General features: G+C 45.4%; 1 protein-coding gene and 1 pseudogene across 2 annotated transcripts in view; one reads left to right on the top strand and one right to left on the bottom strand.

Moving 5' to 3' along the window:
* Positions 1-17,897, bottom strand: part of LOC147444837 (uncharacterized) — a 105,164-nt gene extending 87,267 nt beyond the window's left edge. Inside the window, exon 1 of one of the 2 annotated variants that reach the window (XM_086527363.1) lies at positions 17,509-17,897. In XM_086527363.1, the coding sequence (XP_086383489.1) occupies positions 17,509-17,648 (140 nt within the window). In that variant the 5' untranslated portion in view covers positions 17,649-17,897. The remainder of the gene's footprint in view (positions 1-17,508) is intronic. The other variant, XM_086527364.1, reaches the window with a different exon arrangement.
* On the top strand, positions 8,270-11,087 carry LOC147444838 (uncharacterized; annotated as a pseudogene).
* Positions 17,898-21,078: the final 3,181 nt, after the last annotated feature.

Raw genomic sequence — 21,078 nt, 5'->3', positions numbered from 1 at the left:
AAGATCTTGGGGCAGCTGAACATATACTTGGAGTGCGTGTTACAAGGCAAAGGGACCAGCGCATATTGTATTTGTCGCAAGAAAAGTACATTGAAAAGGTGTTGGACAGATTTAACATGGCTGAATCAAAGCCTCTTGGTGTGCCATTACAACCATATGTCAAAATCTCAAAGGATGATTGCCCCAAGTCAAAGGAAGAAGCCAATGACATGCAAAGTGTGCCTTACGCTTCCGCTTGTGGTTCACTTATGTATGCTATGGTTGCTACTAGGCCTGACATAGCCCATGCAGTGGGAGTTGTGAGCCGGTTTATGGCTAATCCAAGCAGGTTGCATTGGGATGCAGTGAAGTCCATTATGAGGTACTTGAAAGAGACTAAAAACAAATGCCTCTGCTATGGTAAAGGACCATTGGAGTTGAAGGGATTTTGTGACTCTGACATGGCTGGTGATGTGGATATACGGAAATCCACAAGTGGCTATGTGTTTACTCTTGCAGGAGGTGTTGTTTCATGGTGTTCTAGATTGCAAAAGATTGTCGCATTGTCTACGACAGAGGCTGAATATATTTCAGCCACTGAGGCTTCCAAAGAAGCCATTTGGTTGTCACGCCTATGCAGTGAGTTTGGTTTGCCTACCAAGGCACCTATGCTTGGTTGTGATAGCCAGAGTGCCATATGTCTGGCAAAGAATGCCATGTTTCATGCACGCACAAAGCATATTGATGTGCGGTATCACTTCATTCCAGAAGTTCTTGAGGATGGCCTTATTACATTGGCTAAGGTCCATACATCACAAAATCCAGCAAATGCTCTCACTAAGTGCTTATCCAAAGCACAACATCAGCTATGCATACAGATGGTGGGAGTCACGTAGCTTAAAGGCGCCATTTATGCCTTTAAGTGGGAGGTTGTTGGGTTAAAGGCCCAAATGGCCCCCTTTGTGTATAGTTTTAAAGGTTATTAACCTTTGGCCAAGTTCACATTGAACTTGGCCACTAACTTTAAATTGGTCCTATACTTATAATAAAGGGAAGTGAGGAGCCCAAATTAACTCACTCAAACTTCCCCTTCCAAAATCGTGCGCTACCTCTCTCTCTCTCTCTCCTTTCGTTCCCTAGCGCCATCAGCTCTGCCAAGCCTTCGTCCCTCTTCAAGGTACATGCCTTGCACATCTCCGCATGCTCTATCACTTGCACGCACGGCCGCTCGCTCATCAGCTGGTAGAAAAGAGTTCCAAAATCTCTCGCAATAAGCATCCAAAGAATCCCCCTTGGTCATCCAAAGATGATTCCAAGTACTGTGTATATCTCTTTCGTACTCCCAAGTCAGCCAAGAAGAAATAAAAAGCCTTTCAACCATTTAACCGGAGCTTCCTTTCTCAGTAGAAGAGTGATCCACCATGTTCGCATCTCGGAAAGGGTTCAAATCGAGTGTCCACCTTCTTTAAATTCTTTTACTTTCTTGCTGTTATCTTCGAGAAAGTCATATTGGTTGGCTTTATAAAAGTGTTTCTTCTTTGCATAAAACATGTGATCATCGGAGTCCGAAGTATCTGAGGATGAGTCCTCGGTAGAACTGTCAGAAACTGGGTGAAATCTAGGCTTCTTTGTCTTTTTCTTGCCCTTTCCGAAGCTTTGCTTTTTTGCTTCGCTTGTCCATGTCTTTCAGCGAGTACAAGTTCTGCTTTTCTGCACTTATCACAAAAATACGGAAGCGTAAACCGACTTTTAATTGTACTTCAAATACTCAAGAGAATTAGAGAGAGAGAGAGAGAGAGAGAGAGAGAGAGAGAGCTTGACACTTCATTGGGGACCAGAAGATAGGCTGGTCCCTCCCCATAAAGAGATTATCTTTATTACTAAGGGAGAATCTTTACAAGCACAAGAACAGGGCAATAGCCCGTCCTCTATTCTTTCTTTTCTGCTTCTGACTGAGAGAGTGCAAAAGCTACTCTCCGAATACTGAGAGGATTTTTCCTTTGCTATGAGATTTTGGGAAGCTCTCGAAAACGAGAGTCTATCTTCCACAAAACTCAACGGAAGCTCTCGAAAATAAGAGTCTACCTTCCGTTAACTGTATCCCTTTATGCATAATCATTCCTGCAGTAAAAACAAGGGAGAAACACGCAAAATGCACGCACACATGCTTGCTGTAATTTTCTGCACATAACCTGAAAGTGTTACTTGAGCACCTTCCAATGCCGAAATAGAGACCTCTTTCACGATGGATTCGCACCAAACTTTGTGTATGCGTAGTGTAGGTAGAGAAGAACTAGATTCTATGTGTACTTTGCTGAAATTCACCCTAAAAGAGATGATTAAGGGCTGAAAACAGAGAATTTACAGCCACCACACTCTACGAAGAGAGTGCCTGCTGCAACTTCTCGCGATGAAACTTCACCAAAAGTTGTCTATGCCTATGAGAACCCTTGTTCTAGACAATGGGAACACAAGGCCACCACATATGTCGCAAGGAGCTGCTCTCAAGCTTCCATGGAGGGCTCCAATGCATAGAGCATACTCACAATAGGGGGGGTAGGAGCACTGCCAACCCTGAGAAATGGGGGAGGGGACGTTCTTATCAAGCCAGCAGAAAGAGGGGACGCTAGGAAGAGAGAGAGGGTGAGAGTGAGAGTGGGAGAGCTAGTTTGCATTGGTAAGCATGCCACTCGGCACACTTACTTAAAAACCTTTCAACTTTTACATTTAAAAGTTCATAAACTATTAATGAAATGTGCAAATTGAACCACAACTACACACATGGATGCAACCAATGAAATGTTAGCTGCTCCTAGCAGAATGCCGTACCAGCACCGCTCTGGCATTACCTGTTCGCACTTGTCCGACCATTTGGTCCAGCATAAACAATTTAAAAATAGTTTAACTGACTTATCCTAAGGCCGTAAAATAATTCAGGCCTTAGTGTTACTGTTCTAAGGACCCCATCTCATTCATGTGATTTGACTGGCGCGCGTAATTTCTCTGAGCCTAAAATCTGAGGCTCCTATCTACCCCTTCATTGAAGACCCGATTTCCCAATCACTAGGGCTTCAGGGTATTTTCTGCTAGGGTCTCCCTGAGGTGCTTTGGCCCAAAGTTGGGCACACCTGAGGCCCCAGAACTGCTAGATCTATTCTGATGTGCACACGACTAATTAGATAATTATTTTCTTGTAAATAAATTAATTATTTACAAAGTCTGACATTGTTACATCCGTCTTGGTTCTAAACAGTTGACCTCAACTGTAGAGCGTCAACATAACTCTGCAAGATGTCTGGGTAGTCCTCGAGATCGAACTCAGTCATCCACTTTGCATCTAAAGGGGTGTAATTCTTGAACTTGACTAAATACTTTCGATGTAGGCTCCCGGACTTTAGTTGTCTCTCAGAGTGGTGTATTATCTGTTCAAGTTGAAAGATTTCCTCAGTCTCTTCGACTTCTGGAGGATCTTCTTGTATTGGCGCCACTGGAGGAGGTCCAACATATGGTCAGAGGAGACTTACATGAAAAGCATTATGGATGCGCCAATGAGGAGGCAAATCCAATCTAAAAGTGACGTTATTGACTTTATCTGTAATCTTGAAAGGGCCGTAAAATCTATGAAAAAGTTTAACAACTTTCCCTTTTCCAACCCGCTTTTTCAATTTAGCTTTCTCAAACTTAAGTAGGACATATTGTCCTTTTTCAAGATTGAGATTCCTTCTGTGCTTGACTGCTTTTCTCTTCTGTTGCTCTGGAGTACGAAGAATCACTTGCTTTACTTGTTGGTAGTCAGTATCAATATTGCGCACAAATTCATCTGCGGCAAAGATTTTTTCTTTGGTGACCATAATAAGAAGTAAGAGTGACTTCCCATAAATAATTTCGAAGGTTGAAAAATGTATGGTATTATTATACTCATGGTAGGTGCAGCGGAATGAATGTTTGCGCTTTGCTCAAGATGAGTGCTCCGAACTATGCTCAAGGTTCCTTTTAGTTCTTATGGAAGGGAGAGCCTTCCGTTCTTAATGGAAAGTGCTATGATCACAAACAAAGTGAATGGACACTGTGCGTGCAAGTGTATGAGACTGAGAGATAGAGAGAGAAGAGAGATACGACACCAGAGACGTTGTACAACCTTCCTCCGAAGGCCCCACTCTCGTCGGCGAGAGTGGTCTACTTATGATTGCACAATCTGGTACAAATGGTATGCATGGACTGATGCAAGTCTAGGGACTATGTCGGTGGCGACGACGGGGACAACGACGACGACTTAAGGGCTGAAATCTGCGGTCTTCTATCTGCTGTCCATAAAAACGCTATGGCTGAAAATCTGGGACTGATTCGGGTGGCTGAAAACTGCTGTTTTGGCTGCGTTTTTGAGGGCTGAAAATGACGATCTCTTCATGTATCTAGGGCTGAATTTGCTGCTGATTTGAATGCTGAAAACGCTGCTGCAATTTCTCCATCGAAGGCTGAGAATGAAAACGCTGGCAGCTTTGGGTAGTGTTAGTAAAAATGCTAGGGATCTCGGACTGTTGGCAAGGACTGAAAAGCTGAAAACGCCAAGGCTTGAGGGAGGTGATGATGAAGACCAAAAACGCTAGGCTTAGGGCTGGAAAATCCAAGGCTTGATGGTGCTAAGGGGTTCTTGCTGAGAAGGTGCCTGTTGAGCAGGGAGCTCCTGCTGCCTCTTCTGCCATTGAGTGCTAACTTGGGTTTGCTTATATACAAACTTAGCAAAATTGCCCTACCTACTTTTGTTGGGAAGTCACTTAAATTTAATAAGTGAAAAATGTCAAAAATAGGTAAAATAGGCTAAATGCACTGGAAAAATCCCTTGATGGAATCTGATGGATTCTGATGGGAATACCGATGATCATGCTGTGTGCAATCAGAGGATATGCATCTACACTAAGTGACTGGGCATGCACGATCTACGAATAGACTCACAAAAGTGCCAGATCACTTCTAATCTAGACTTGACTGGACTGACTGAACCCCAATCATGGTGTAGCTTGTCCACGGACACATAGGGTTGGATGTGTCACGTGACATCCCCTCCTTTTCAAAGTGAGGTACTGGTACCAAACTGTATGGCATCGAGGGAGATCGCCAATAGCATCCGGAATCCTGGAAGGGACTCTTCGCTGGCCCACTCTGTTGTGTGGGTCGTGCGGTACTTGAACTTCATAAAGGTCTGCAACGCTTGCTTCTTTGGGCCGCGCCGAAAGCGACACAAAGTCTTCTGTGGCTCCTTCGATGCTTTAACTTCGTCTAGAGTCATGCTTCTTTCTTCTTCAAGAATCTCCATGGCTGAAAATTCCTGAAACCATTTCCAACACAAAACCATGAACATACCCATTCCATATAAAGTGAGTGGAAAAAATCTTGTCTTCCTCAAAGACTGTGCATGCAATGTAGATGAACCAATAGACGGAGTGACAACCATTTCATCAAACACATGCAAACAATGAGATCGAATCTTTCTCTTATGATCTAGAGCAATCAACTGTGGCAAAACACAATGGAGATGCCCACGCTTGGTGCTCATATTTTCATGTGCTCTTTCTGCAACTGTGTCGTGCCAAGGAAGAGACAGGGAATGTGACTTCCTTGAATGCATACTGTTCAACTTTTCATGAAAAATCCGCATACATTCATGATCATCCATGAGAGAAACGTGCTCAACATACAATATGTCATGCCTAGGAAAAGGGATCACATAACGATGCTGACTAAAATACAGGAAATGATCACGAATGAAACGTTTGAACAATGCGTGCGTATCAATCATGCGAACACATAATGCTTCCTGTGAGGGTTCTTCGGACCTAGGCTTGAGAGCCAAGATCGATCCTTCGTGATTGATCGAATCTACAACGAGGTTAGCTTCGCTAGAAAAAGCATCCACTAACACATCATCCTTGTGAACAATCACATCATTTTCATGCAACTCATCATGCTTGTGAGAAATCACATCTTGATCATGCAAATCATCATGCTCGTGAGAAATCACATCTTGATCATGCAAATCATCATGCTTGTCATTCAAATCATCATGCTTATCATCATCATTCAAATCCTGTGTGTCATGCTTTGGAGAAAAAGAGACTGAGAGAGTCTCCTTCGCATGAATCCGTTCAATCTTGTCTTGCATATTAGCAATGAGAGATGGAGAATGAACAATGTCCTCTCCATGAATGACAATGGGAGAATCACTTTTGGCATTGAGAGTGAAAGTGTTAGCCTCCCAATCAATCAGAGGGTTAGCATCACGAAACCATCGAATGCCTAAAATCATCACATCCTGAGAGAGGAGAGACAACAAATCTTCTAGTGAAGGCAGCTGTTTGAATTGCAAACAACACATCAAGGCACTCCTCCGTGATGAGAGCGTCCATACCAGGAAGAAAGCCAGAGACCTCGATAGGAGATCTCGGACTAACTTCGAGGCGGGCTCTCTCAACAAGAGAGGGACTGATCACATCATGCATACTACGTGGGTCAAACAATATGACAAAACACTGCCCCGACGTACGACCATAACATTTAATGAGAGAATCATCAATGGGAGGGTCATGAGAAACTTGGGGCACACTCGTGTTATCATTAATTGCATTGATAGAGGAAGTGGGTTCTGTGGATTCTTTAGATTCAGTCGATTCAAGCTTAGGACGTGTTCTTTTTATGTGACCCTTAATGTGACAATGAAAACAATGACCTTCCTTAGAATAAATGCTTTGCTCTTCCGACGTGATGTATCCTCCTACAATTCCTTGTGCTACCTTTTCATCTGGAGTAAGCTTAGGTTTAGCAATGTGTGAGCCTTACCCTTAGATTCATTGGAAGAATTCTTTTCTGAGAGACTGTTGGAAGATTGGTTAGAAGAGTTACCATTCTTACCATTCTGAGGATTCTGAGAAGTCTGCGAGGTACTTGTGGAAGTCTTGTTCTCCTTAAGCTTTCCCTTGTTGTGCTTCATCTCCTGTGCGAGAGCAATCGCTACCGCTTTGTTGAGATCGATTGGGTCGAAGACTTCTACATCAAACTTGATATAGTCGTCTAATCCAAAAAGGAATGCCTCTTTGCGTTCATCATCCGACTAGCATAATTAGGTACCTAGTTGCAAAACACAATTAGAAAAAGACATAACCGACATACCATTTTGCTTCAGAGCGCGCCAATCGTCCTTCAATCGTGCGAGGTACTGAGGTGGCATAAACCACGCCTTGAGCTTGTCTTGGAAATCAACCCAATTGAAGGGAAGGGACGTGAATTCGTCGGCTTCCTCTAGGTGTGCGGCTAGCTGTGCCTCTTGCCATGCGTGGTACCAATTAATGGCATCACCGGCAAGGCACATAGCTGCCAGTGTTGTTCTCGTCCGTCGTACGTGACGTCCCGTCCCGTCCGATTTCGTCCCGTTCGACAGTGGCGTCCGTTCCGTCCGGCCCCTTTTTAGTCCGTTTGACCGGTTTTAAAACCGTTGACTGCGCTTTTTTCTGTGAGGATTTTACGTGACTTTTTGGCATAGCATCCGTCCTAGGATCCCTCCCCTCACCTCCCACATGCCTTGAGCATTGCTTTGGATTCCATTAGCTCCTCTCTCTCTCTCTCCCTCTCCCTCTCACATTGCTTTGGATTCCATTAGCTCCTCTCTCTCCCTCTCCCTCTCTCTCATTGCTTTGGTCCTTTACCTTGGATTCCATTAGGGCCTAGGCTCCTCTCTCTCTCTCTCTCTCTCTCTCTCTCTCTCTCTCTCTCTCTCTCTCTCTCTCTCTCTCTCTCTCTCTCTTATCTAACTCGCTTGTGTTCAAGGGCAAGTGTCTACACTCTAAATCTATATAAGGATGCCCTCTTTCTCTTCTTCTCCATTATGTTCCAACTCAAGGCTCAAGCTCATGAGTCATTCTCAAGCTCTCAAGCTCTCCATTCCTCCATGAAGCATTCCTCCATAGCTCTCAAGCTCTCCATTCCTCCCTCATAGCTCTCCATTGGCATTCCTCCATGAAGCTTTCCTCTCGAGTCTTCCTCTCTCACACCTCTCTCCATTATCAAAAAATCTCAAGCTCTCCATTGCGTAACCCTCTCAAGTTTCAACTTTCAAGCTCTAAATCTCTCAACTTTCAAGTGTTCTATCATGCCTCCCCCTCTTCATGAAGCTTTTGACAAGCATTGCCGCTCCTATGAGAGAGTGAGGGACAAACGAAACGTTTGTAGGTGGACATGCAAGTATTGTCCCAAGATCATGACCTCCTCCTCCACTCGACTCATCATCCACTTGACGAAGATGGGAGGTGAAGCTGGTCCATGTCCCAATATACCCGACGACATTTTGGAAGAGTGCAAGAAGAAGTATCTCCCTTTGAAAAGGCGCAAGGTGGGGATGAAGAGAGCCCAAGAGGAGATAGTGGCGCTCGACATTGATGTTACCGACTCGGAGGAGGATACAACTACAAGCGGCCCTTCTCCCTCTACCTCCATTGCAAGCGGTGACGCGACGGCAAGCTCAATGGCTACCAATAAGAAGAAGGCATGGGCAAGTGCTAGTGGCCGTCCTCCAAAGCAAGCAAGGCAAGCCTCTCTCTCGCAATCGGTAGGTTTGAGCTCCGGTCCATTGTCTTTCCTCAAAGAGAGACAAAGGCTTGCGGACATTGAGATTGCACGCACAATCATTGAGTGTAATCTTGCTTTCAACATCCTTCGGCTAGAGCGGTGGAAGAGGATGGTAAAAGCTATTGCGGCCGTCGGTCCATGTGAGGGGTAGACGGGTCCATCCTATGCGGACATGCGCACCAAGAAGCTCAACGAAGAGCGGGCAAGAATCGACAAATCCCTTGAGCCCGTGCGAGCCGGATGGGCAAAATATGGGTGCTCCATTCTCTCCGATGGGTGGAGTGATCGTAAGAAGAGGGGCATCATTAACATACTCGTGTCATGCCCTCTTGGCACCTACTTCTTGAGAGCGGTTGATGCGGGAGCAAGAGGCAAGAAGGTCACGGGAAAATTCATCTACAAGCACATCAAGGCGGCAATAGAAGAGGTGAGAGTTTAAGTTGTCCCCTCTTCTTGTGCAATGTGTAGTATGTACTTACTACTTTTTGCCCTCTTGATAAGTGTTCTAAATTTTTCTCTCTTTAATGTAGGTCGGGCCCGAAAATGTGGTGCAAGTGATCATTGATAATGCATCCAATTGCACTAGCATCAGCCGACTACTTGAGGCCGAGTACAAGAACATTGTATGGACCCCTTGTGCCTCCCATTGCCTCGATCTTCTCATGGAAGACATAGGAGAACTAGAATGGGTGAAGGCCATTCTCACCCAAGCCCTCACTATCGTCAACTTCATCAATGCTAAGGTGAGAGTACTTGCAATTTTTCGCACGTACTCCGACAAGGAGTTGAAGAAACCCTCGGCAACACGATTTGCCTCTATGTGGCTTCTTCTTGAGCGCCTCTACGATGTCAAAAACAAAGTGCAAAAAACCATGGTGTCCGATGAGTTCAAGCAATGGTGTGATGGAGAGAACTCGGCAACCTCACAAGAGGCAAAGGCCATCCAACGGCTTTCCCTCAAAGAAGAATTTTGGGAAGAGGTGAAGGGTCTTGTGGTAGCCATCTTGCCCATCTACAGAGTGCTCCGAATGACCGACATGGAGGGATCTACCATAGGCCTTCTCCACCACTTCATGGATGAGGCATACAAGGAAATAGAGGCATCAACCATTCTTGATGGTCCACCCGATAGGACACGGTATGATGTATCTCCTTTGCTCTCCATTCTCAAGTCAACAATATGTTTTTTGCTAATTTGCACTATGCCTCACCTCTCTCTCTCTCTCTCTTTTTGTAGTGATGTCTTTGAAGATTCCTCCAAGAAAGATGATATCCTCTTTCTTTTCCAAACGAGATGGGATTTTATGAAGAGGCCCATTCACCACTTTGCGGCTCTCTTACATCCAGCCTACAAGAAGCCGGATCTTTTCACAAACCAAATGCTACAAGAAGAGAGCCGCAATTTCCTTCCCAAGGCCCTCTCGGAAGATCATCACGGCGCATTCCTTCAAGAGCTAATCAACTATGGAGACCAAAGAGGCACGGCTTTTACTTCCACCATATGTTGGAAGAGGGAGTCCTTGGTGAAGCCTCTTTTTTGGTGGGAGAGCTTCGGGTACCAATTACCTCACCTTCAAAGAGTTGCATTAAGGATTCTTGGACAAGTAAACCCTCTTAAGCCTCGGGCCTTGGCGCTCTCTCTCGCTTTCTCTCTCTCTCATGAATTATATTACATACATGATACTCACTATCTTTTGAATATAATATAGGATTGCTCATCCGGTGCATGCGAGCGAAATTGGTCCGCATACTCGCTTATCCACACCAAAATTCGCAACAAACTGTCAACAAAGCACTTGGAGCGGCTCATCTAATGTCGCTCTAATCTCCGAATGTTGCGCTCCATGCATGAGATGCCTATGGCTAGACAAGTAAACCCTCTTTCTACACACTTGCTTCTTGACTCATATGGGCTATGGCTTTGCATTCCAATTCACATGTGCTAACTTTATCTTGAGTCTTGACTCTTTTGAACTTTTGTATAACTTGTCAAATAGGTCAATGTTGATGATTGCAAGCTCTCAATTGATACTCTCAAAAGTGTCAACAAAGAGCGTGATATGACGGAGGAGCAAATTTTCCGCGAGCTCTACTTGGAGCTAGAGGAGATTGACCGACGGGTTTCTCGCACACGATCACGCAAGAGGGTCATTGTGCGTGGAGTCCCTTCGGCTACAAGAGGTAGAGGTGCAAGAGCTTCCCATGCTCGTGGCCGTGGCCATGAGATGGAGGCTACTACTCCTACAACCTATGTGCGGCGAGGCTCGGGAAGCGGCTCCATTGCGGCGGCCTCTGTTTTGGAGGATGTGCCTATTCATAGATCCAACACTATGGACCCTAGAGAGCCGGAGTATAACGAGGAGGGAAATCTCCTTAATGAGGGAGATTATGACACACCACAATCCGATTCATGTGAGGATGAAGATGACATCGATGAGCATAGCTCACAAGAGGAAGATGATGATGATGATGAGAGCGGAGAAAGCTCTTAGACTTTAGTGTCTCTCATATCTTTTTTGACCCTACTTCCACTTTTTGCACGTTGAGGCTTAAAAGGCCTACTTTTTTGTATCATCTCGATTATCAAATCTCAACTTAGCTTTTTGATTTATGACATATGTAATGCAAATCGCAGTTCAAACTTCATACCCATTGTATCTCATGTCTTGATTCTCAACTCTTAAGTGTCGGCACTTGGCACTTGCAAGTTGCATTCTTGTCCAATGTGATAATCAATTGTCTATTTGTCCTAAGTGTAAAATCTAGGGATAAGAATTGCGTGTTTTTATTTTTGAACGTACGTAACCATGTCGTACGACATAAAATTTTCTAGTTCGATGAGTACCGTACGTCTTCGTACGTGGACAAAACGTACGTGACCGTACGAGACCACCCTGATAGCTGCCGTCAAAACTTTGCTATTTCCTGTCTTCTTAGTTGTCGCAAAATAAGCATTAAATTGATGCAACCAAGAATGAATAACCGTAGCATCCATCTTACCATCATACTTACTTAAAGTCAACTTCTCTGTGACTGGATGGTTGGAATCCGCATCGTGGCTTGCGCCACTTAATGAACTCCCACGATCTTTGGGTGGGTCAGACTTCGAGGCTAGCACTTGTCGAAGCAATTCTTGAGTGCGTAGCTCTCTTTGAGCTTCACGCTCGGCCTCCCTTTCTGCTTTTCGTTCATTTCGTTCATGGCGCTCGCGTTCGAAAGCAAGGCGATTTGTTTCTTGTTGTGTCAACGCAACTCGATTCGCTTCTTGTTGTTGTATTGCATTTCTTTCAGTGCGTTCCAAAGTAATGCGAGTCGCTTCTTGTTGTTGTATTGCATTTCTTTCATTGCGTTCCAAAGTAATGCGAGTTGCTTCTTGTTGTGCCAACATCATGTTCATCATTGACTTTACCATCATCTCCATAAGAGTTAGTACAACTCGTGGCGTAGATAGCGAAGGGGGAGGTTTGGAAAAATCTCCCGGTGGGGAGAATCCTTCGTCGCCTCCCTCATGCTCATCACCTGTATGCGAAGTATCCATTCCGCTTCGGGTGACGAGCATGCACTAGGATCTTTGGTTCTTAAGTTCACGAGGAACTTGGGTTCTTGAGGTTCTTGGGTTCTTGAGGTTCTTGAGGTTTTCTTTCGCTTGCAAATCGCATTTGAGAAGGATCTTCTCTTCACCCGAGTTCTACTCCTTTCCTCGGGCGCACCCCTTGGCGACCTTGCGCTCACACCAAGGTTGCTTTTTCCCACCTCACGTCGATTGGCCGGCCGCTAAGTGCACGGTCCGCTCTCAATGAGTGAAAAGAGACACAAGGGGAGGCTGGACAAGCCCTTCTTTCTTGGGATTCCTGTCACTCTTCAAAAAACACGATTAGAAATCGACACGCCCAAGCGAACTTGGGTTCGTGCGACCGCAACAAGCAAAGAAATTCTTGTGATTCTTGTGGTTCTTTCCTTGAGTTATACAGAACACTGCCAAAGCTCTGATACCAATGTTAGGTGCAGCGGAATGAATGTTTGCGCTTTGCTCAAGATGAGTGCTCCGAACTGTGCTCAAGGTTCCTTTTAGTTCTTATGGAAGGGAGAGCCTTCCGTTCTTAATGGAAAGTGCTATGATCACAAACAAAGTGAATGGACACTGTGCGAGCAAGTGTATGAGACTGAGAGATAGAGAGAGAAGAGAGACACGACATCAGAGACGACGTAAAACCCTCCTCCGAAGGCCCCACTCTCATCGGCGAGAGCGGTCTACTTATGATTGCACAATCTGGTACAAATGGTATGCATGGACTGATGCAAGTCTAGGGACTATGTCGGTGGCGACGACGGGGACAACGACGACGACTTAAGGGCTGAAATCTGCGGTCTTCTATCTGCTGTCCATAAAAACGCTATGGCTGAAAATCGGGACTGATTCGGGTGGCTGAAAACTGCTGTTTTGGCTGCGTTTTTGAGGGCTGAAAATGACGATCTCTTCAAGCATCTAGGGCTGAATCTGCTGCTGATTTGAATGCTGAAAACGCTGCTGCAATTTCTCCATCGAAGGCTGAAAATGAAAACGCTAGCAGCTTTGGGTAGCGTTAGTAAAAACGCTATGGATCTGGGACTGTTGGCGAGGATTGCAAAGCTGAAAACGCCAAGGCTTGAGGGAGGTGATGATGAAGACCAAAAACGTTAGGCTTAGGGCTGGAAAACGCCAAGGCTTGATGGTGCTGAGGGGTTCTTGCTGAGAAGGTGCCAGTTGAGCGGGCAGCTCTTGCTACTTCTTCTGCCATTGAGTGCTAACTTGGGTTTGCTTATATACAAACTTAGCAAAACTGCCCTACCTACTTTTGTTGGGAAGTCACTTAAATTAATAAGTGAAAAATGTCAAAAATAGGTGAAATAGGCTAAATGCACTGGAAAAATCCCTTGATGGAATTTGATGGATTCTGATGGGAATATCGATGATCATGCTGTGTGCAACCAGAGGATATGCATCTACACTAAGTGACTGGGCATGCACGGTCTATGAATAGACTCACAAAAGTGCCACATCACTTCTAATCTAAACTTGACGGGACTGACTGAACCCTGATCATGGTGTAGCTTGTCCACGGACACATAGGGTTGGATGTGTCACGTGACAACTCAAACTCAAATAACGGTAAATACTGTTCCCATTCGGATTGTCTTTCCGAAACATAGCACTTGAGGAGGTCTAAAACAATGACATTAGCGATTTCGCTTTGACCAACTGTTTGAGGATGATAAGCTGATGAAAAATCAAGCTTAGTTCCTATGCTGGGGTACTATGTCGACGACGACGACGAGGCTATGGCTGAATGCCGAACACGCTAGCAGTGTCGACGGCTAGGATCTGCTACAATGACAAGGGCTAGGGGCTAAATGTTGATGCCGATCAAAGGCTAAAAACGCTGACTGTTCTGGACTGAAAACGTTGGTGCTAAAGCTGAAATCGCTGAAATGCTGGCTGAAATGCTGGCTGCTCTCACTCTGCAAACGATGAGCTTCTTCTTCTGCTGCCTCTCCTAGCGCCCAAAAGGCATGCATATATAGGTGCAACAATCTAGGTCCAGCAAGCATAAATCCAGCCCCACGATTAAGGAATATGAAAAGTCATTTATTAATAAGTGCAATGCTAGAGGTGGTTCACACGCGGTAAATTGCATGTGTGCTAAAATGCTATATTGTGCAAGAGAGGGTATGCAACTATGACTGGCTTGGATATGCACGTCCTACTAGAGGCTCACAAAGTGCCATGCTAGGTCCTAAGCTAAGACTCATGCTAGATTGTGGCAGAAGCATGTCCACGTAGCACAAGTGAAGTGCGCACGTGACACCTATAGCTATTGAATTTTAGTCTTCAAAGGGCATGATGTTTTGGAAATTGATTCCCACATCTTTTGTGTAAGAAAGGAGTTTCATGGCAACTATGGGGCTCGCAAAGGGAGGGGTTGGTGGATTGGGAGGGGGGCTGGTGGGTGAGTGCGAGTAAGAGGGCCAACGAGGGGCCAAAGCACAAGGGGGGAAGGGGGGTGAGGGGAAGAGAGAGAGAGAGAGAGAGAGAGAGAGAGAGAGAGAGATGTAACTAGAGGGCGATGGTTGCATAGATGCAACGGCAAGGAGCAGGGAGACCACTAGCAGGAAGTGCCAGAGAAGGGATGGATTGAAAATGTCAGATGCAATGGAATTAAAATGGTGAAGATATAGACTTTACACTTCCACAAAATCTTTACTTCTTTCCTTGTGTTAACAAGTGCTACTTAGCATGAGAGATGGTTCCTTATATTTCTCTCATAGTTACATGGAATGGCCATTTCCAGGTCTCCGTTCCCCTTTCCAATTCCAACTTTCCATTCCAAATCCCCCTTCTGTGTTTCAAACATGAGTATCCGTAACGGGGAATGGCATTCCATGCCCGTTGCCATCCCCATTCCGATTTCCCGTTCCGGGTAACTATGATTTCCCTGAAGAGAAGGAATGAGAGAGAGGTTGAGATGTGCGCGGGAGAGAGAGAGAGAGAGAGAGAGAGAGAGAGAGAGAGAGAGAGAGCGAAGGAGAATGACACCCAATGGGGTCCCAACCAACCCCCACACTACTACCGATGTGGTATTTGCTTTGATTGCGTAAATGGAATGGACACACGTGCAATACCCCAATGCAGACTCTACTGACTCAAATGGGGAATGTCACCGCGGTAACTCTTCAAAATGAAGCACCTCGACTCTCGAGGCCTGATTTGATATACCTTTAGATCCGTCTCGATGAGGGGTTTCTGATGGCCACCAAGGGATAGATCTAGGCTGATATGCGCTCCCGATGCGAGGAATCAAGTGCTGAAAGCTGGCTGCAAAAGCGCGGATCCGGCTGCAAAATGCGGCAGGTCTGTCGCGCAAAGCAGGGCTAAAAACGTAGATCTTGATGATGCCGATGATAGGCAGCAATGGGAGCACTCGATGCGGCGAGGAAATGGCCGAGAAGAGGCTCAGCTGGCTACCGAAGTACTGGACTGCAATGGAGAAGCCAGCAATGACAAATCCGGGCCGGTTCCAGTGAGGGAATGGACTGAAATCTGAAAATACTGGGCTGATATGTCGCCAAGGGTAGTGCTGAGGATGATCTACTACTTGGATGCAAAAACGCCAGGGCTAATCTGTAGAGAAATGCTAGGGCTGATCTGGTGCTATCTGCAACTAGTGGAAACGCTAGCAAGGCCGCTCTCTTTATAGGGTCAAAAACTGCTTAAAAGGATTTTAGGACTTACGTAGGGCAAAACCTCTGTCAAAGCTTATAAAATAAATTCATAAAAATGACTTAATGATAAACTTTACCGGGACAAAGTTTTGGGGTGAAATTGTCGCACATCTACCCACCCGGGAATCTGATTGACGGGAGGAATGGCTCGTTGGATTCCTAAAACTATATGCACATCATGCCAGATGCCCACGGAAGTATAATAATATCTGTCAAAACGCTTGTACAAACCATTTATGCAAGAGGGTTCCAAAACTGGAAAACCTAATCTAATGGACTCGTCCAGACATGCAAATCCTGCGAACACGCTCATAAAATTGCCAGTACTAATCCTCCTGGAAGTTGATTAAGCATGTCCACGTGGCACACAGAGCCACGTGTGCGTGACAAAAAATGCACGAAGAACCTCCAAATTGCATGTGCTTTTGAATGGTTCCAAGTCTTCCAACAAGCTCACATAATTGCCGGTTCAAAATCCCCTATGCTCTATAGAGGCTATTTGGCTATGGAAGTAGGTTTAGCATGTCCACATAGCACACACAACCATTGTGCACATGCCACATATTTTTGGCATGTTCATCAAAAAGTGCAAGCTATAGACTCATAGTCGTCATCCACACGGACAAGATCCCCATCACCTTCAGCATGCATAGAATTGCCTTAATACTAAGGCTATGGCTCTATAGATGCAAAGTAGAATCCATGATGTAGCCTAGCACTAGAAAGAGCATTGAATCAAGAGAATCAATCCCATGAAAAGTATTCAATACATCCATCCATATCGTTTGAGATAGAAAGAATTAACATCAGGTGGTATTTACTTGAATAACTGTTAACAACTTCATACTTTGAAATAAACAAGCCTCGCATGCTGTGGAATGCTTTAGTCCGTCTTCACGCTAGACCACGAACTAGCTAAGAATCCTGAACTGTATTGCAAATGACATTCCAAGCCGAGTACTGGGCATTGAGAATGTGAACAGGTCTTTCATAGCTATTGTCAAGATGTGCATGGCTCCTCTTCGCAACAGCATCAGCTTGCTACCTCAACCATAGCAATTGAGCATGCCAGTATTGTATAAATTCTCTTGTGCATTGGACTTGAGGACTCTCTAAATTTTAGGTTGATAAATTGCACTTACCAAAAGCCAAATACATATGCTAATCCTCTGGTTCCTAGTGATATAGAAACACTGTGTCTTCTACTTGACATAATGTGGAACACGTTCAAATCTCCAAATATTTTCCGGAGTTGTCCTTGTCTGTAGGAACTCAGTCACAAAGCGTCTGTTGTGGTCAAACTCCAATTATCCTTCTTTTCAATCTGGCAGACGTTCTTAGCTCTCTGGCTCTTTTCCTGTCAAATTGAAGTCATATTCTACTTTCTTGCCCTGGCTGCACGTCTTGTCACCACTTTCAGGATATTAATGTTTTCAATGGATACAGCCTGCTTTGAAGATCTCTACACCCTTCTCTAAGAAACGGCTTGGCACTATGATCTCTATACCAAGCTCTAACAAACAGTTCTTTTGAGTACTGCAGTCTGTTCTTCCTTCGTATATTGACTTATAACACAAGGCTTCCCGCCAGAATGAATGTGTGTGTGTGTGTGTGTGTGTGTGTGTGAGAGAGAGAGAGAGAGAGAGAGAGAACCTGGGTGTGCCAGCGCTGAGGTGGAGCTGCGCATCCTGGGGTCCAAAGAGAGCACCATCAGGGGAAGGGCCGATGACTTGGCCGTAGGGTTGGAAGGACTCGGGGGTGAGTGGCGTCGGCTTTAGCTTCACAACCTCCATCTGCTCTGGTACAGTGGTACTACGATTGGAACGCAGGAGTGAACTAGTTACTCAAAAAAATCTCGCACGACGTTCGTCCACCTGGCATCTCTTTTATTTTCGCTAAGCTCTCCTATCTTTACCGTCTGCGCGCTCAGCTTTGCTTGCTCACTGCGCAGCAGTTTCGTGGTTGATGAAGATCGTGTTGCAAGAAAACACTGATTGCAGGATTGCGCAACAAGAGCAGGGTCAGAACTCTCCACATGCAATCACCTACATAGGCATGTGGCTCTACGCAAGATGATGCAAAAATTCACAATTACATCGTTATAAAAAGTTGCCAGCTCGCGCGATCCGCTACGACGTCCCGTGGATCTCACTCGCTCTTACCAACAAAGGCATTGCAATGGCTGAAATTATATTTCAATGGTTGCTATAGAATTGTCCGAATTATCTCTCGATGGCTAGCTAGTAAGCCCACGCTTTGAAGCACCGCACTCATGGAGGCTATTGAAGAAGTTGTCTTATGGTCAAAGAAGCCCAGGTTGAGCTCGTTGGGATGGCAGCCTTCAAGGTGGGAGAGACTTGACCGAGTGCGTCCTTGTATAGGTAAATGGGTTAGGCCACATGCTTGTAAGTTGATGCAAAGATTGGGTATGTCAACAAGTTTGGCACATAGAGCACCACACCACCTCTTGATACCACTTGGCACACAGTGTAGCCAAAGCACCACCCAGGTTATGCCCCACACACATCATCTTACCATGTCGTGCGCCTGCATTCATAGCTCCAAGCATAGAGTATACCAAAATTTATTTTATACATTAATTTTGGCATATGAGCACCACTTACATCTTAAAAATTTGTAATTTTGTCCACATTTGGAGAGGTAAATTTAAGAATTCATTTGCGGGATTACACTAAACCTAGGTCTTTTCTTGCCAATGTGCACAAATTCTAAAGACACAATTTATCTCTAAATTTTTGCCCCCAAAGTTCTGCAATTTTGGCTCTTGTGGCACAATGGCATCTCTGTACAAAAGTCATGGAGACCCTCTTAAGTCTACCATTTTTGCCTACATCGACAGGCTGGTGGCTACCGTTTTTGTCTCCTTACATAATGTAGCAAGTTTCTAGCTACTCCTTGAGCAAGAACTTGGGCAAGGAGAGCTCTCTCTCTCTCTCTCTCTCTCTCTCTCTCTCTCAACCATAAGCTCTTCTTCTCTACGTGTTTCCCCCTGGGTGAGGGCAGCCCTGTGGGGGGCGTTACTGCATCAGCTCCGCCCAAGGCCCGAGCTTCAAGCCCCGTGCACCTTCTGCTGCCGCTCTCCTGCAGTTGCCGACCCACGTTTGCCAACGAGCCACAGACCCTGCGCTGCCTTTGCCTCGCCCTGCGACCTCACCTTGCGACCCACTCATTAGCTCAACGTCTACCGCGCAGCTTTGCCCGACAGAGTCAATTAAAAAGGCCCAAATTAATTTGGAGGTTTTGTTTGAAAGCTTACAGAGGCCCAATTTTTTTTTTTGGGGGGGGGGGGGGGGGGGGGGGGGGGTGTCTGTTTTCGACAGCTTACAGAGGCTGGTCCAAGGGTTTTTCTGTTCGGCAGCAAAGGTCTGAGGGTTGTTTGACAGCTTACAGAAGCCCAAATTCAATTCAGTTTCAACCACGGTTTTGGTCCGAGTGCCCACCCATGGCCACTCGAGCTTCATCTCGAGGAAAGCTCACATTTTTCAGGGTGTAGCAACACCCCTGAAGATAGATGGCATCGTCCGTCTTCAAAATGAAGAAAGACTTCGCAAGGAAAACGAGGAGCTAAAGCAAAGGCTCGTTTTCATTGAGTCTTGGCTCACCATAGTAGAGAACTCAAAGAAGGAAGAGATGGAACAGATGGAAATCAAGCTTAATGAAACAAAAGTGGAAGTGGAAACCACCCTCACGTAGAAGGTCAAGACTCAAGTGCACGATGTCATCTCCCGCAAAGTTGAAGATCGTGTAGTATCTACGTTACGCGAACAACGACGACAAGATGATATCGCTCGCAATGTTCGCATTGGCGGGCTTCCAAGCTATTAGAAAGGAGAAGGAAAGTTCCACGAGTCTTTCGCCCGCATCCAAACAACAATCCATATGGTACAATGGGACCAGCAACAATCACCACTCTTAAACACGAGCATCGCGCCAATCATGCAATCCTCACCTTCAAGACCAAGGCGGATCGAGTCAAGATCCTTGAGCAATCAAGGCTTCTCAAGGACACAAGAATTTGGTTTGTTGAAGATCTCACACACACCCAACTCAAGCAGAAGAAGGCAGAGCTCCAAAAGATGCGTGAAGCGCGCATAGCAAGAAAATGGGCAGTCTATCGAGGAGGTAAAGCCATTATCTAAGAGTTCCGAACTCCCAAACCGGCTCCCTCCTCACCTACCCCTCCTTAGGTTTTGTTCATTTCACTTTATCTTCCCCTTTTCCACCCCTCGTTGGACCCTCAGTCCTTAACTGATATGTATCCAACAACCACTCCACTTAGAAGGAATCCTTTGTAATGCTTTGTTTTTGGTCCCATAGGTCATATCTGACCTCCGTGGACGATAATTCTCTCTCTCTCTCTCTCTCTCTCTCTCTCTCTCTCTCTCTCTCTCTCTCTCTCTCTCTCTCTCTCTCTCTCTGATCTTCCGACATGCAATGGAGGAAGCGGCAAAAATTACTATGGGCAAGTATCAAAATGGTAAATAGACCAGGAAGGGTTTACCTCATAATCCTTGGTTTGATGCAGAATACAAGGAGGCCAAACGCAAGATGAGAGGCTTAGCACAACACTCAACTGAATGGGAATGGGCTACTAGAGAATACAATACACTCAAGAGGAAAAAGAGACGCATTTATGAACTCTCAAAAGAACAACTAGACCTCAACAGGTTCAAGAAAGAGCCAAAGAAGGCTTGGCGTAACATGAAGGGGAAGAAAGGGGATGTGATGGGAGATTTCAGCCTAAATGAAATGTATGCTTATGTACAAACTTTGTATGCCCCGTCGGGGACTCAAGAGGCGATATACACAGGGGCTCAGGCCGAACATCCAAAGCCCATCACCTTCCAGGCAGTCATTAAAGGCCTCAAAAGCCTGGCAAATGGGAAAGCAGCTGACACATTACATCTTACCTCTGAAATGTTGAAATGGTCAGGTATTGACGCTAAGAAATGGATACACCATATGATGAATCAAGCAATCAACCAATACTTACCCCAAGATTGGCAAGAAAACTGGGTGAAAGCGCTCTTTAAAGGAGGTGACCGCAATTTGCTCACTAATTATCGCACCATCATGGTGAGCTCATGTATGGCAAAACTATTTGGAAGTATTATTGAGAAAGATCTTAGCACATGGGCTGAAAATAACAAGAAACGTGCCATTGGACAAGCAGGATTTAAAGCCCGCCACAGCACGATAGAC

Source organism: Adiantum capillus-veneris, chromosome 13 (assembly GCF_014529385.1).
Source record: "Adiantum capillus-veneris isolate H3 chromosome 13, ASM1452938v2, whole genome shotgun sequence".
Lineage (NCBI taxonomy): Eukaryota > Viridiplantae > Streptophyta > Polypodiopsida > Polypodiales > Pteridaceae > Adiantum > Adiantum capillus-veneris.
The sequence above is the reverse complement of the archived record's forward strand: the minus strand, read 5'-3'. Positions and strand labels throughout refer to the sequence as shown.